The sequence below is a fragment of the Branchiostoma belcheri genome, unplaced genomic scaffold (genome assembly GCF_001625305.1).
Source record: "Branchiostoma belcheri isolate BF01 breed outbred unplaced genomic scaffold, Haploidv18h27 scaffold110, whole genome shotgun sequence".
In the NCBI taxonomy this organism is placed as follows: Eukaryota; Metazoa; Chordata; class Leptocardii; order Amphioxiformes; family Branchiostomatidae; genus Branchiostoma; species Branchiostoma belcheri.
Window position 1 is genome coordinate 1084336 of NW_017802492.1, and position 12897 is coordinate 1097232.

At 39.0% G+C, this 12897-nt stretch overlaps 1 protein-coding gene across 1 annotated transcript; it reads left to right on the forward strand.

Annotated features, from left to right (window-relative positions):
- Window positions 1-416: 416 nt before the first annotated feature.
- On the forward strand, window positions 417-11701 carry LOC109486741 (HAUS augmin-like complex subunit 8). Its single transcript, XM_019790631.1, has 17 exons — window positions 417-510; window positions 975-1054; window positions 1564-1684; window positions 2679-2787; window positions 3564-3712; window positions 4556-4716; window positions 5963-6091; window positions 6257-6311; window positions 6437-6471; window positions 6710-6783; window positions 7411-7511; window positions 8110-8309; window positions 8620-8666; window positions 9493-9612; window positions 10236-10377; window positions 10924-11074; window positions 11575-11701. Exons 1-17 carry the CDS (start codon window positions 443-445, stop codon window positions 11699-11701), a joined length of 1869 nt encoding a protein of 622 aa, XP_019646190.1. The 5' UTR covers window positions 417-442.
- The last annotated feature ends 1196 nt before the right edge of the window (window positions 11702-12897 follow it).

The window sequence follows — 12897 nt, forward strand, 5'->3', positions numbered from 1 at the left end:
CAGTAAGTTCTCTTTCGGTATTTCTCTAATTAATCTAACGTTATAGTTACAATGGCTCACAGTTTCCAGCTTTTCGAGAGAGGAAGGATGAGTAAGTTGACATGTATTATGGTCCAAACCAAGGCAAGGGCACCTGATTGGACGCCCCAAACTGTGAATTCGAAGGAGACCTCGAGGCCTATATTACTCATCAGTGGTCCTAAGTAACTACCCTTAAAAGTTTCATCTATGGAGATCAATCTTAACGGGAAATCCATTTACCCGTATAACTTATAAAGAGGAAGAAAGGTAGCCTGTGCTTAGAAAGTATTACACTTTTAGTCCGTGACGGAGAAGCAGAGAAATCGGCTACGATCATCCAACCCAACATCTGCTTGAAATTTGCTTTTGGGCGTGGCGAAAGGTCAAAGTTCGCCCAGAGGTCTAGGCGGGAGAATCAAAGATGGCGTCCAAACGGAGTTTGTACAAACCCGCTCCGGAGGAGAGAGGTCCTGGGACTAAACACAGGAGGTAAGGAGGCATCTACACTACACATGAGGGGCACTGGCTATAGCAGGGACTCTTAACAAGACGCGATGCTTTTTTACACCGTATTCTTGAGATTCTAGGTCGGTAGGGAAAGAGGGGAGCTGGAGCTTGCAAGGCATTTTCCTTCATGCATGTGTTGTTTTTTTTTGCACCGTTTTCTTGCAAGAGATTTTGGATCGGTAGGTAGACTAGGGGTGCTTGTAAGTTCTGAACTTCTAGGTCTATTCCTTTCATGCAAAATTATGGCGATATAGAAACTAGAGACTCTTAACAAGAAAGGATATAAATTTTCTACACCGTTTTCTTGAGATTTTAGATCGGTAACCGTTACTGCGTCAGAGGGGAGCTTGCAAATTTCTCTCTATGTATGTTTTCTCCATGCATATACGTTTACGTTGACGTTAGTAAAACTGCATGTATTTTTCCTGTCCACCTGTGTTCTGTAGACCCCTGGCACAAGGTCGTCTGGCTACAGCTGAACCGGTCACAGCTGCCCCGAATGTACCACAGGAGCAACTAGCACAAGGTAAAACATTTTAGCTGAACATAATTTTTTGTAGCCTTTAAGATACTACTGACTCTATTCATCAAAGCAGGTCTCCGAAATACTGGATGCATATGCAGGTTATAATAAGTGCAGGTAAACTTGGTGTCGTGCAGGTATTACTGATGCCTACATGCACGTAACCTGAGCCATGTAAGTTAACAGTTATTTGGTTCTTGAATTGGCTGTTACCACGTATGAAGAATAAAAGAAATGATAGTTTTGAACAGCTTCTAGTATGATGCACACTTTCTAAATTCTAAGTGGCGAAGGTAAAATTTGTTTGGTGCAGGTAATTTTAATGTTACCTGGAGTACAAGTACTACAACTAGTATACAAAAAAAAAAAATTCGAGCCCTGATAAGTAATAATAGTTTGCATTTAGTCAAGGAAAAAGAGGAAAATAAAATTACAGGTGAGTGTGTAGTGTTTGTTTTGATTTCTCAACAAGAAAGACTATTTTTAGTCAAAGAACGTCTTTCCCATTTCAGCTCAGACTGCAGGCTTAAGAGATACTCTGGACGTCACAAGAGGAGCGGTAATGTCATACAGACAGTCAGGAGCAGTCCCAGATGAAACCATTGGGGAAGACATCTCCAGTACACCCAGGAAGTATGGCAAATATAACATTAACAATGGTTTATTTTAAGACATAAATTCTAATGGATTTTCCCTAGCAGGTTTCGACTTTCAACACTCAGCAGACATACTAAAGTATTCATTCACATTTCACTTTTCTTCCTATTTTCCCAGCACTGTCCCAAAAATAAATTTCAATTGTGGATGAACTGTCCCAATATGTTTTTGGGAAGTCGTATGACTTCAACATGAAGTCAACATTATTTTGCTTGTGTTCACTCCCAGGCACACTATTATTGCAGAGTAGACAGGAAATTTGAAGGGAATTTTCCGGATCCAAAAGCCGGGAAATTTGGGGGGAATTTTCCGGATCCAAAAGCCGGGACGAGTGCCTGATAAACAAAAGAAGGGCTGACATTCTAATTATTTTTCTACAATTGTCCCAAAGTGTCTTTTTAGTTGGCCTGGCCTAAATTTTAGTGGTCTGTGGCCACTGGATCACCTTTAATTTTGAGCCCTGATTTGTACAAGTTATAGCATTCCAGTCCTAAAATATAACCTTACAAATTTCCACCCCAGATGCAAGGTAGTGTCTAGTCCACAATGCTGCATTTCTGTGCAGTTTTACAGTTGAAATGGTTACGGATCACTGTGACTACTGTATATGAATGGAATCTATATACATGAATTCCAAAATCATCTTAAGTTCCTTGAGTGACTTTTTTTGGCATATATACTGCCTACTTAGTCCCTAGACCTCCTGGTCATTGGGGGGACAAGGTAGATGTGAGGATGGACAGCTGTCTCCAGGCTTGTCTACAATGTACTACTCGTAGTAGCAGTCACAGTGTCAGTCTTTGAGAGTATAAGATCAGCTTCAATATATTGTAATCTGATGCTATATAATGCTATTGCCATCATAGAATATTACACTAGACTGTATTGTCTAATACGGTGTTTGTTATAACACGCTGAGATGTTCTCATTAATCTGATGAGCCTATCGTACCCCTCTGTCACCTGTCCAGGAATCCCCCCAGAGGCAGCATGTCCCCCGCCCGCCCCAAGCCCACCCTGACAGATGAGCTGGCTGTGTCAGACCTGGAGTCCTCCAGTGGGGGAAATGCCTCAACACAGGTAACTGTGGAAGTTTTTTTTAACATGTTATATTGGAGAGGTGAAATGCTGGGGTTTTAACCTAACCACATCTGACGTTGTACCAAATTTGTATTGGTTATGGGGTAAGGCAGCATGGAGAAGGTTTGTTTGTTTGAACCATTATTTAGTCATGATAGCTCAAATCAGCCTGATGGCTTCTTTTTATTGAGGTCATGAAGGAAGAGGTAAGGGTCAGGTTATGACTATGAAATGTTCTTGCACAATGCACATACATGTTGATGTACAATGTAGACTGATAGCAAGTAGCAATCTGTAGGAGGATTCTATATGTGACAGGCTGAATAAAAGTTCTACTACTAGTTGTAAACTGGAATTATGAGGCTCCACTACGCTCCAGATATCTTGCAAAGAGATAACTGTAGTGTGATAGATGTCGGTTAGCTTGATGAATGAATCTACTCTACTCTTATACTGAATGTTCTTGCACCTGTTTGTAAATACAACATAGAAAACAGCAGTCTGTAGGACGATTCTTTACGTGAGTTAAAGTTCTACTACATGTAGTAAAGAGGAACTATGCGGCTTTGGTTCAGATGTCTTACTGAGGGATGACTGCGGTGTGATAGATGTTCAGTTCAATAGCTTGATGAATGAATTCTATTATACTGAATGTTCTTGCACCTGTTTGTGAATACAACATAGAAAACAGAAATCTGTATGATGATTCTTACAACATACCAATACTGGCAATAGAGGAATTTTATGTAACCAGAATATTATATTTTCTATCACAGAGTAAAGACTCGGCCCCGGTGTTGTACGTGGATGCCAGTCGAGGTCCCAAGAGTCCAGAGAACACAGAGGTGGACATTGTGACGTCTGTTGTCCAGTCTCCCATCAAGGTGGTGTGTCACACCCCTGCAGCTGTCCAGTCTGACCTCAGGTGGGTTCTCTGTCAGCTGTTTTAGTTTGGTTTAGGACTGATTAAGATATTGTGATGGTAGTCATTTGCAGTAGAAAATGACTATCAGTGTCCTTTTTTTTCTTTATAAGGCCACACCAATTTGATTTGTTGGTTCTCGGATTTTTTCAGAAAAAATATGAAGCGACTGGGCGAAAAAAAAATAAAAATAAAAACAGGTCTAGGCATCCTATTATAGGCTTAAATGCTATGGAATGAGCCATGAAGTCAACACAAAAGGCTGGGTTAAAATTTAAACATTGAATTTTGAACTTTTAATCAAACCACTGCAATGATAGATGGGAAAACTGTAACAACTAGGAAGAAAAGGACTTTCCTCAACTGTTGGGGGCAAAACATGAGCATTTTTCAGTTGATTCAGGACCAGAATGAATTTTTTTTTTTTGCAAATCAGAAAAAAACGAAGAGGCGAATCCGAGAACCAACAAATTAAATTGGTGTGGCCTAATTATATATATGTTAATACTAATAGCCAATGATTCACTACTCAATCTGAAAGAGATTGGACTGAATAGGACATAAACACAGCTAGCTCTTTAGCTGCATGCATCCAAACATTTGAACAAAATTAACAATGGAAACCTTTTTATTAGATGTATACTTGTAATAATGTATATTAGCCCAAAGCAATACAGTAGATGTGTTTACAAGATATGTTTTTATTGCAAGATTTGCTTCTTCATGGTGATCCTGTATTCTAGTAAGAAGGTTTAATTTTGATTCTTATGAGGTAAATAATGAAACCCTTCCTAAACACTGTACTGTTGGCAGCAACATGAGCACTGTTTCCTTTTTTTTTTCCAGAAATACTGGTGACCCCCGGCAGACTGCAAAGGTTACCGTAGATGCAGTACCATCAGTGCTGCTAGAGGGGGACACTGATCACACCATGGGTGTAACAGAACTTCAGCAGTCTGTCCCCAGATACAAGATCCCTCTGGTCATCAGAGAAAAGGACATTGCAGGTGTGAATAATATTCTTATTATCCACTAAAGTAGCATCTACATAGGTGACAGGTTTTATAATTGTTCAACGTACCAAAGTACTGTAAGTCTCTTTAGATTCGCGGGGCCTAAAGTTCGCGGTTTCGGGAAAATGGGCAATCCGCGGTATTTTTAGATTCGCGATTTCTCCTTGGCTATTCAAGAAAAAAAAGAACTTGTAAAGTGCATATTTTTTTTTTAAGTTCGTGTCCCGGCATTTATCTCCTAACATGCGGAGCAAAAATTTGTTTCGTGCTCTGCGCCACACTGCCTGCATGTTCTGTCGGTATGCAAATCTTGCCTCACGTGTCCGCGCTACGCGTCTCTGATTGGTTGTTTCGTCAGTGCCGGCGGTAAAGTTCAATCGATCTGAAGCCCGTGTAAACAATTTTCTTTGTTCGGAAATAAGCGCTAAAACGCTATTTTCCACGACTACACATCGATGATCTAGTAAAGAAATGTATAAAGAAAAGAATCTTTCGGCAGAACATGTATTGATATGGCAATTTATGGCGTATTCGGTGAAATTTTGGCGTTCGATGAATGCGGAAGTGTCCCAAGGTGGCCTTCTTGTAGTTAACGTTACACCACGCACGCTAGCGTTTCTACCCATCAAAACGAGAAAAAAAAACTCCAGCAAAAGAGAACCAAGTAACATTTCCCAGGTACCCAATGTTATATTTTTCGTCAAAATATTTGTAGATATCCCCGATGCGCCCGCATTTCAGCGCCCGCACGCATGGCCGGCGCTCTGCCGGGCGAATATTTTTGTCGGGTGGTACGAGGTTGACACGGCCAGGGCTATCGCGATTCGTTGTCTCTCATAATACTATTACTGTACAGTAACAGTTTAACTTTAATAATTTTGATACAGTACTCAACTACGTACATTTGCCAAGAATAAAGTTGATTTGCGGTGATTTGCGGATCGCGTTTGTGTTTCGCGTAAACTCGAAGTCCGTCGGGAATGCATGTGGGGAGGGGGGCACACTTACACTTACGCAAAACATATCCGCGGGGAAATAGATTCGCGGTACAAAGGTCCCCGCGAATTCCGCGAATCTAAATATACCGCGGAAATTTGTAGACTTACAGTAGTTGGTGGAAAATCTGCTGTATGTATTATATCTTTAGATTTGTAAAGGAAGAATTGCATTTGCAAGCTTTCACCTGTAACTTTTGAATGGCCCTGCATGTTCTACCTGCAGTTTTGTTGTAACTCCACAGGAAGTGCTGTTGATCCATTCTCTTCATCCCGTCCCGTGGAGGTTTCAGCAGCAGACACAGACGAGGTTCCAGTCAGGGACACAGACACTCTGTCCACCAGACCAAAAATCAGACAACAGGCACAACATGGTAAAATGGGGATTCCATAGAGACTAGACTGCTATTGAACACTTTAAGAAAACTTACAAGTTGTAAAGATGTGGATCTGAAGTCAACTGTAACTGCAAAATAGTGATGACATGGTCTGGTCTTTTTAATCCAATTACTAAACTGTTTTTTTTTCTCCCATTTTAGATTCTGTGAAAGATGAAGGAGGATTATCTGCTGTTAGTGTCACAAATTCACAAAGGTACCTTCGTAAAATTCTGAATAAATTTTATTGCAAGTTGAAGTTGAGCATTCTGTTCGTTGATGACACAAGTTTCTTTGAACTGAACAGCAGAGGACATTAACCCAACCTCTCATTGTATCCAGGGAACAGCCAGTGAAGAAGAAAAAGAAACCAAAAGGTACAGAATCAGATACATCACAGAGTTTTCCTTTGAAATTTTTGCTCCCTTGTTTTTGACAACCGAGTTTTTTAAATTTAGTGATTTAGGCCTATAGGGATGATATATGTTAGATTCAGTACATATTTTCAACTTTTGTTCACACCTCCCCTGATTTTTTTTTACAAAGGCAATGTGTTTCCTAAAACCAAGCCATCTTACAGGTCTATGACAGATATTTTGTTCTTCTTCCCTACAGGTATCATTGTTGAGTCCAGGTACATGCAGAAAGCCAAAGCTGCTGTACTTCCTGACAAACCCAAGATTGGAAAGGTACCTGAACACATATTTTTGAGTGTATCAACATAAAAAAAGTTTACTGTAATCATGTACATGTATATATGAAGTCAATTTATTTCAAAGTACATGTACACAATGTCAATTAATAAACAACTCATAAGTGCCCTTATGTTCTTGAATATCTATAAATGCAAATTCATCCTTACATGTACAAAGTTAAAATCACCCAGTATGAAATCCACTTTCGTGACTATTTTCATCAGAATGAAACCAAGATTTGTGATTTGTACTGAATTCAAACTTTGCACAGAGGCTAACATTGTTGAAGATCCTCCAATTTCATGGTGTACTAGTAATATATTTATATGTTTACCAAGTCTTAAGAGTAGTATACAATAAAATGAGAAAAAAGGAAGACTACATAATAATATAATGACAATGACATTTATTTGCACATTCATGCCCATGAGGGCTAAGTGCAGTACATGTAGTTTCACATGACTTGTATAGACACTTAAATTCTACAGAAGTGCTACACTACAACTATTACATACTGATGGATATACATGTAATATAGCTTGATGTATATCCATCATTGTCATTATTAAAGTTTAACGTTTTACTATAGCTTGATGTGTTTGTTTGATTGTTCTTCTCCAGAGTACCCAGTCCTCCACTGTTCAAACCCCTAAACCAGCCCCCACCAGACCAACAAGTGCTCCAGCTAAGAGGAAGGTAGCCCAGAGTTCATCCTTTAACAGGTAGGAACCCACTAATATATACAGTAACTACAGTTGTACTAACATATGCAAGGAAGTAATTCTGTCAAACTGGTATTCAGGGAGTTTGTCATGACAAATTTGTCATGTTTTGAAAATCAAGGGGTTCATTCTACATTTGCTAACTTTTTTTGTTTGGAATAATTGTTTTATAAACACTGTTTTTACCTTGTCTTTGTAATAGAAGAATCTCAATTTGGCAAATCACAAAAAATAAGATGATCTTTCTAGTATGTTGATGAATGTTAGACATCCAGGCAATGAGGTACACAAAAAATTGTTCCTGTCAGTTGTTTCAAGTAGCATCCACTACCTTTCGTCACAAATGCTACTTTAAATGTCTGTCAGTTTTCAAAACCTATCCAGTTGCTTGGACAACAATTTCTTGTGGATGTTTGTTACTACAACTACTTATAGTAAATTATTTTGTAATGTTGTTTACCAGGTTCATAACCCTTTAAAGGCAACAATAGTACATACTCTCTACATAGTATATAGTACATAGTACATAGTCTCTATTTTCAGAAATAAAACTGTCCTGAATAGACATGTACATGTTTTTGTATTGTTCACCACATAGAGAGAAATCCGTGAAGAAGGCATCAGAACACGGCTCAACACCTATAATTGCTGGAAGCAAGAGGTCGACGACCTCCACACCTGTTGTTACTGGCAGTAAGAGGGCAGCATCAACCCCCATGGGTGGGGCACATCCCCACACCCCCTCCATGACCCTGGGGGACATCTCAGCCATCCCCACCGCAGACAGCATACTAGTCGGTCAGACATATCTTAATATATTTGTTATAACATTACATAGGAAAGAAGGCATGACACTTCTTTTTATAACACTTCATAGGAATGAATGAATGAATGAATGAATGAATGAATGAACATTTGACAATGTTTTATACATCGAGTCATAGGTTCTCTGAAAAGAGGCACCATTTACTCTTTTCACATTTTCCAGTTATTATAATGAGTTGGTCATAGGTAGAACACTGGTTGACCATTTACATGTAACTGTTAAAGATTTGGTCATTGTTTAGAGCTACTCAAGTGATTTTAACATGTTCCATTCTCTTCCCAGCACCCTCTACATCTACTTCTGCATCAAAAGGGAAGCCTAAGAAGAAGGTAGGCTTCTTTAAATCTAACATGGTGACTTGAAATTTATATGAATATAAATGTTAACAGATATACAATGTACTTACTATTGTTTGGATGTGAATAATCTATTGTACAGAGGATACCGGAGGTCCAGTGCTGAATGATCAACAGATATAGCCTCCGTAGCAGGCTTATAGAACTGGGTCTTTGGCTGTTTTCTGATTAGCCCAGTTCTAAAAACGGGGGTATTTCAACCAGGCTGCCTATGTTGTCTTTGCAATCAGAAAATAGCACATAAAAGCTCCGAAAGACCCTGAAGACCCCCCAAACCCCCAGTTTTTGGCATGTTATGGAGGCTATAACAGCTAGATGTAGATCAGATCTGTTTGTTTTCTCCCTGAGCAGGCCAGTAGTACTGAGGTAACCCAACATCAGCTGGACCTGTGGTACATCAGGTACCTACAGTGGCTGTACATCAGCTCCAAGGTGAGAAACTAGTCTCCATGGTGGCATTTTTAACATTGGAGCAGTACACGTAACATTGAGAAAATTTGTGAAATTTGCCTCCCAGTGACTCTTCTTTATTAGTATTGTTGACCTTTGGTGGCAGGGTTAGTATTGTTGACCTTTTGACGTATAATTTTCAGATGGAAAAAGATCTCAAGGAGAAGGAGAAACAGTCATCAGTGAGTATTGTTTCTTATCCTTGTTCCTAAAACTCCTGGCAGCTTCTTGTCTGGAATATCCTAATTAATCGTAATGTCGTTTCTTCAAATTGATTTTATGAATCAGTAGGTAAAACATTGACCAATGTTCCATTCTCTATAAGTCATTTCTTCTTCACATGTTCTAGCAATACTGCTATGCCCTGTGGGAGAAGAATGAAGATCTGAGGAAGAAGATCACAGAAGGAAAGCAGCGTATCCACTGTCTGAAGTACCAGAACCTTTTGGACAGACTCCTAAAGCTGCAGGTACAGTTGGAAAGATCTATATGTAAAGATTTGTTAATCTCCAAGCAGATCCCTTTTGGTGGCAACAAGACAGTATCAAATTGGCCAGGCAGTATCCACTGGCCAGAGAAGGTTGCCGACCACCGACGTTGGTAGGGGTAGTGACAATATAAAAAGCCGTATATAAAAAGCTAACAATCATTCCCCGCAACCTCTGCTTAGAGAGTAAAGATTTGTTACTTGAAATTTGTTACTAGAAATACTGTGTGCATATGCACCTTAGTGCATGTAAAATTGGAGCTGTGCAGGTATTTCTGATGCCTAACCTGAACTGATCCAAGTATTGGGTTTATATATACGTGTAGGTGTATGTGGAATTTTAATTGCTGCTTTGACCGTTACCACCAATGAAGTATAAAAGAAATAATGGCAATGTTTCTGAACAGTTTTTTTTATATGATCATAATAATTCTTATAGGCTGAATGGTCGGGGTGATATGTTTCTGGTGCAATTTGATGTATTTTGCATATGACAACAAGCAGAGATGAATGAAATGGATGGAAAAATCATAGGAGTTTGAAATTCATCCTTCTGAACAATTGTTCTTTTATAAACCTGTTTGTGTGGCTCCACCTGTTGACAGGAGGCGGCATTGCAGCCACTTGTAGACAGTGCTCCCAAGATGCAACAGGACTACAGTGAGTTTGCCCACGCCTTGGATACCACTCGGCACCACCTGGCAACCATTTCTGTATCCGATGATGTGGATAATGAGGATTATATCAGTAAGTAGCTTTATAACCAATTATGTTCCACATAAAAAAGCACACACCTACATTGTACATTCATGGTGTTTTACATGGTGATTTAAGTAGATAGGTACATGTAGTTACAATTTGATGTCAGCTATGCCATGATTTCCATAGTATTAAGAGAATTTACAAAGTAGACAATTCAAGAGGCCATGGTTTTGATGGTGACATTGTTGGGTAAATTTAATTGTATAGTTTGATTTTCTCAATGCATTTCATGTCAGATATGTCTGTACTTTTACATTTTGTATCTGTAATAATTCTGTATAGCCAGTAATACACTAGCTTTGCAGGCATGCGGTGTGCTAGCAGATAGCTATATTACACCAAATAACCTGTTACACTCAACCTTTGCACATCTAACTCCAGGAGTTGTTTAAGATAAAGCTTTCTAGTGATGATGCCGGCCCCAACTGTACTTAGTGGCAGTGAGTTCCACTCTACGATATTTCTTGGAAAAGCCCGGATGGAAATGACAGTGCCCCCTAATATGAGAAAAACTTGTTCCCTATGTTCCAGAAAAGCTGTACGAGTCTGTGAATGAGATTGAGCAGCTGTTAGGACAGCTGAGTATCATGACCAGCAGACAGCTGCCCAAGGTCACCAAGTTCTCCAAGGAGCTGGAAGAACTGCAGAAGACAACAGCAGCCGAAGGGGTTCTTCTCAAAAGGTGAGATAAACTGAACATTTTTTCTCTTACGGTGTTGCTCAATGCAAAGTCAAATGGCATTGAGCTAGGTGACACGACAGACGTATGACTATGCAAAAAGATGGCAGTGAATGTTCATTGTGAAAGCTTGTCAATGAGGATTGTATTTGGAAGGAAAGCATGTTATTTTCCTGCCAGTTTTTCTGCCTCGCTGCTCACAAAATTTGAACTTTCCACTCGCTTGGAGTAAAGCAAATCTCTGAATTTAATTAGAGTTTATAAGCATTCATGTAAGATATAGTCCACTGATTTTATAGACAGATAATACTATTTGAGAATAGAGTGCAAAGTGTGAAGTAAGACAGCTCACAAGCCACTAGCCAGTTTTGGTCCATATGGTCAAATAAACTAATCTAATCCTTCTAAACCATTGCAAAACACTATGACTGTGCACTCTCCATTTGTTCATGCTTGCCAATATTTTTGACTTGATAAAATAGTTGTCCTGTGTGTGAATACAGGATGGAGGAGCTGGTCGCTGCAGCAGAGAGCATCATGACCCAGGAGGTGTCACTCATCTCACAGGAGATCCAGCTCAACAGGGCAGGGGATACTACACATGACTTCACTTCACAGGGGCTACTATGAAATCCAATTGTGAAATAGAGGACTATTTTGTCTAGTTACATACAAGTTAAAACCGTTTATAGAAATGACAGTTATGATACAGTCCATGGGTACATGAAAAAGCCTGCTGTATTGAAAACTAAGGAATATGAATGAAAAATAAGAAATATACCCGTACAAAAAAACTAAGGAATTATACAAATAAAAATAAGAAAACTGAAACATTCCTGAATTTTCTTGTAACATCTATACAATGTTATTTTCCAATGACTTTGATATGTGCATGTACTTACATTCAGATAGGTACCCTTGGAACTATGCCAACTAATAAACAGTTGCTAAGACATTGTAGACTGAAGACAGTTTGTTTTGTGTATAACACCCCTGTTCATCTATTGGTAACAGGCAACTAGATTGGGTTCAGTGTGACAGAATACAATGTACAACACGTACTGATATGCTACTAGCAAGATTGCCAAAAACCTGTTGAACAATCGTATCGAGGACACTTCTTTCTAAGACGAAAGAAAATACAAGACAGAAGTCGCAATAATGTTTTTTATTTACAGTAACATTAACATGAATGACAAATACATCCACACATTTTGTACAGCCATGAATAAACACTACTCAACTTCTTTCATTTACAAGACCACGATTGGGTAGAAAGATCATTTTTGACAAATACTGGACTTCTTGAGCCCCAAATTTGTAACAGACACTAAAATGCTATAAAACACTACTGGTATAATGAATTACTGGGTGGAGGACAGCTTTTTGGCTGTCTAATATTTTAAGCTCAGTGTCACCTTGTTTGAAGGGTCTGCAATGTTGGAGTGAAGAGCTGATTCAATAGCAATCAGTACAACAGAATTGGACCAGTATGGACATTTGGTTGAAAAACAGAATGGTTTGAATATTTACGTTTCTAGGTGATTGTCTTCATCCGAAAAAAATGTTTTAATTTGTTGTGGGCATGTTTATCACCAGATATTTTTTAACACTTGGTGTTCCTAAAATGTATGGTTGGTGTTCGTGGTAGGAGAGGCACAAAGGAGTTACAAAACATATTGAAAGGCAACAGTAATATGCATTCACATACATACATACATAACCCACACATTAGGCCACACCAATTTAATTTGTTGGTTCTCGGATTTTTTCAGAAAAAATATGAAGCGACAGGGCGAAAAAAAATAAAAATAAAAACAGGTCTA

Excerpts from the sequence above, each read along its gene's own strand:
- LOC109486741 (XM_019790631.1), top strand. The coding sequence starts at position 443 with ATGGCGTCCAAACGGAGTTTGTACAAACCCGCTCCGGAGGAGAGAGGT. Across the intron at positions 511-974 it reads CCTGGGACTAAACACAGGAG|ACCCCTGGCACAAGGTCGTC; the intron begins GTAAGGAGGCAT and ends TGTGTTCTGTAG. Across the intron at positions 6,312-6,436 it reads AGTGTCACAAATTCACAAAG|GGAACAGCCAGTGAAGAAGA; the intron begins GTACCTTCGTAA and ends CATTGTATCCAG.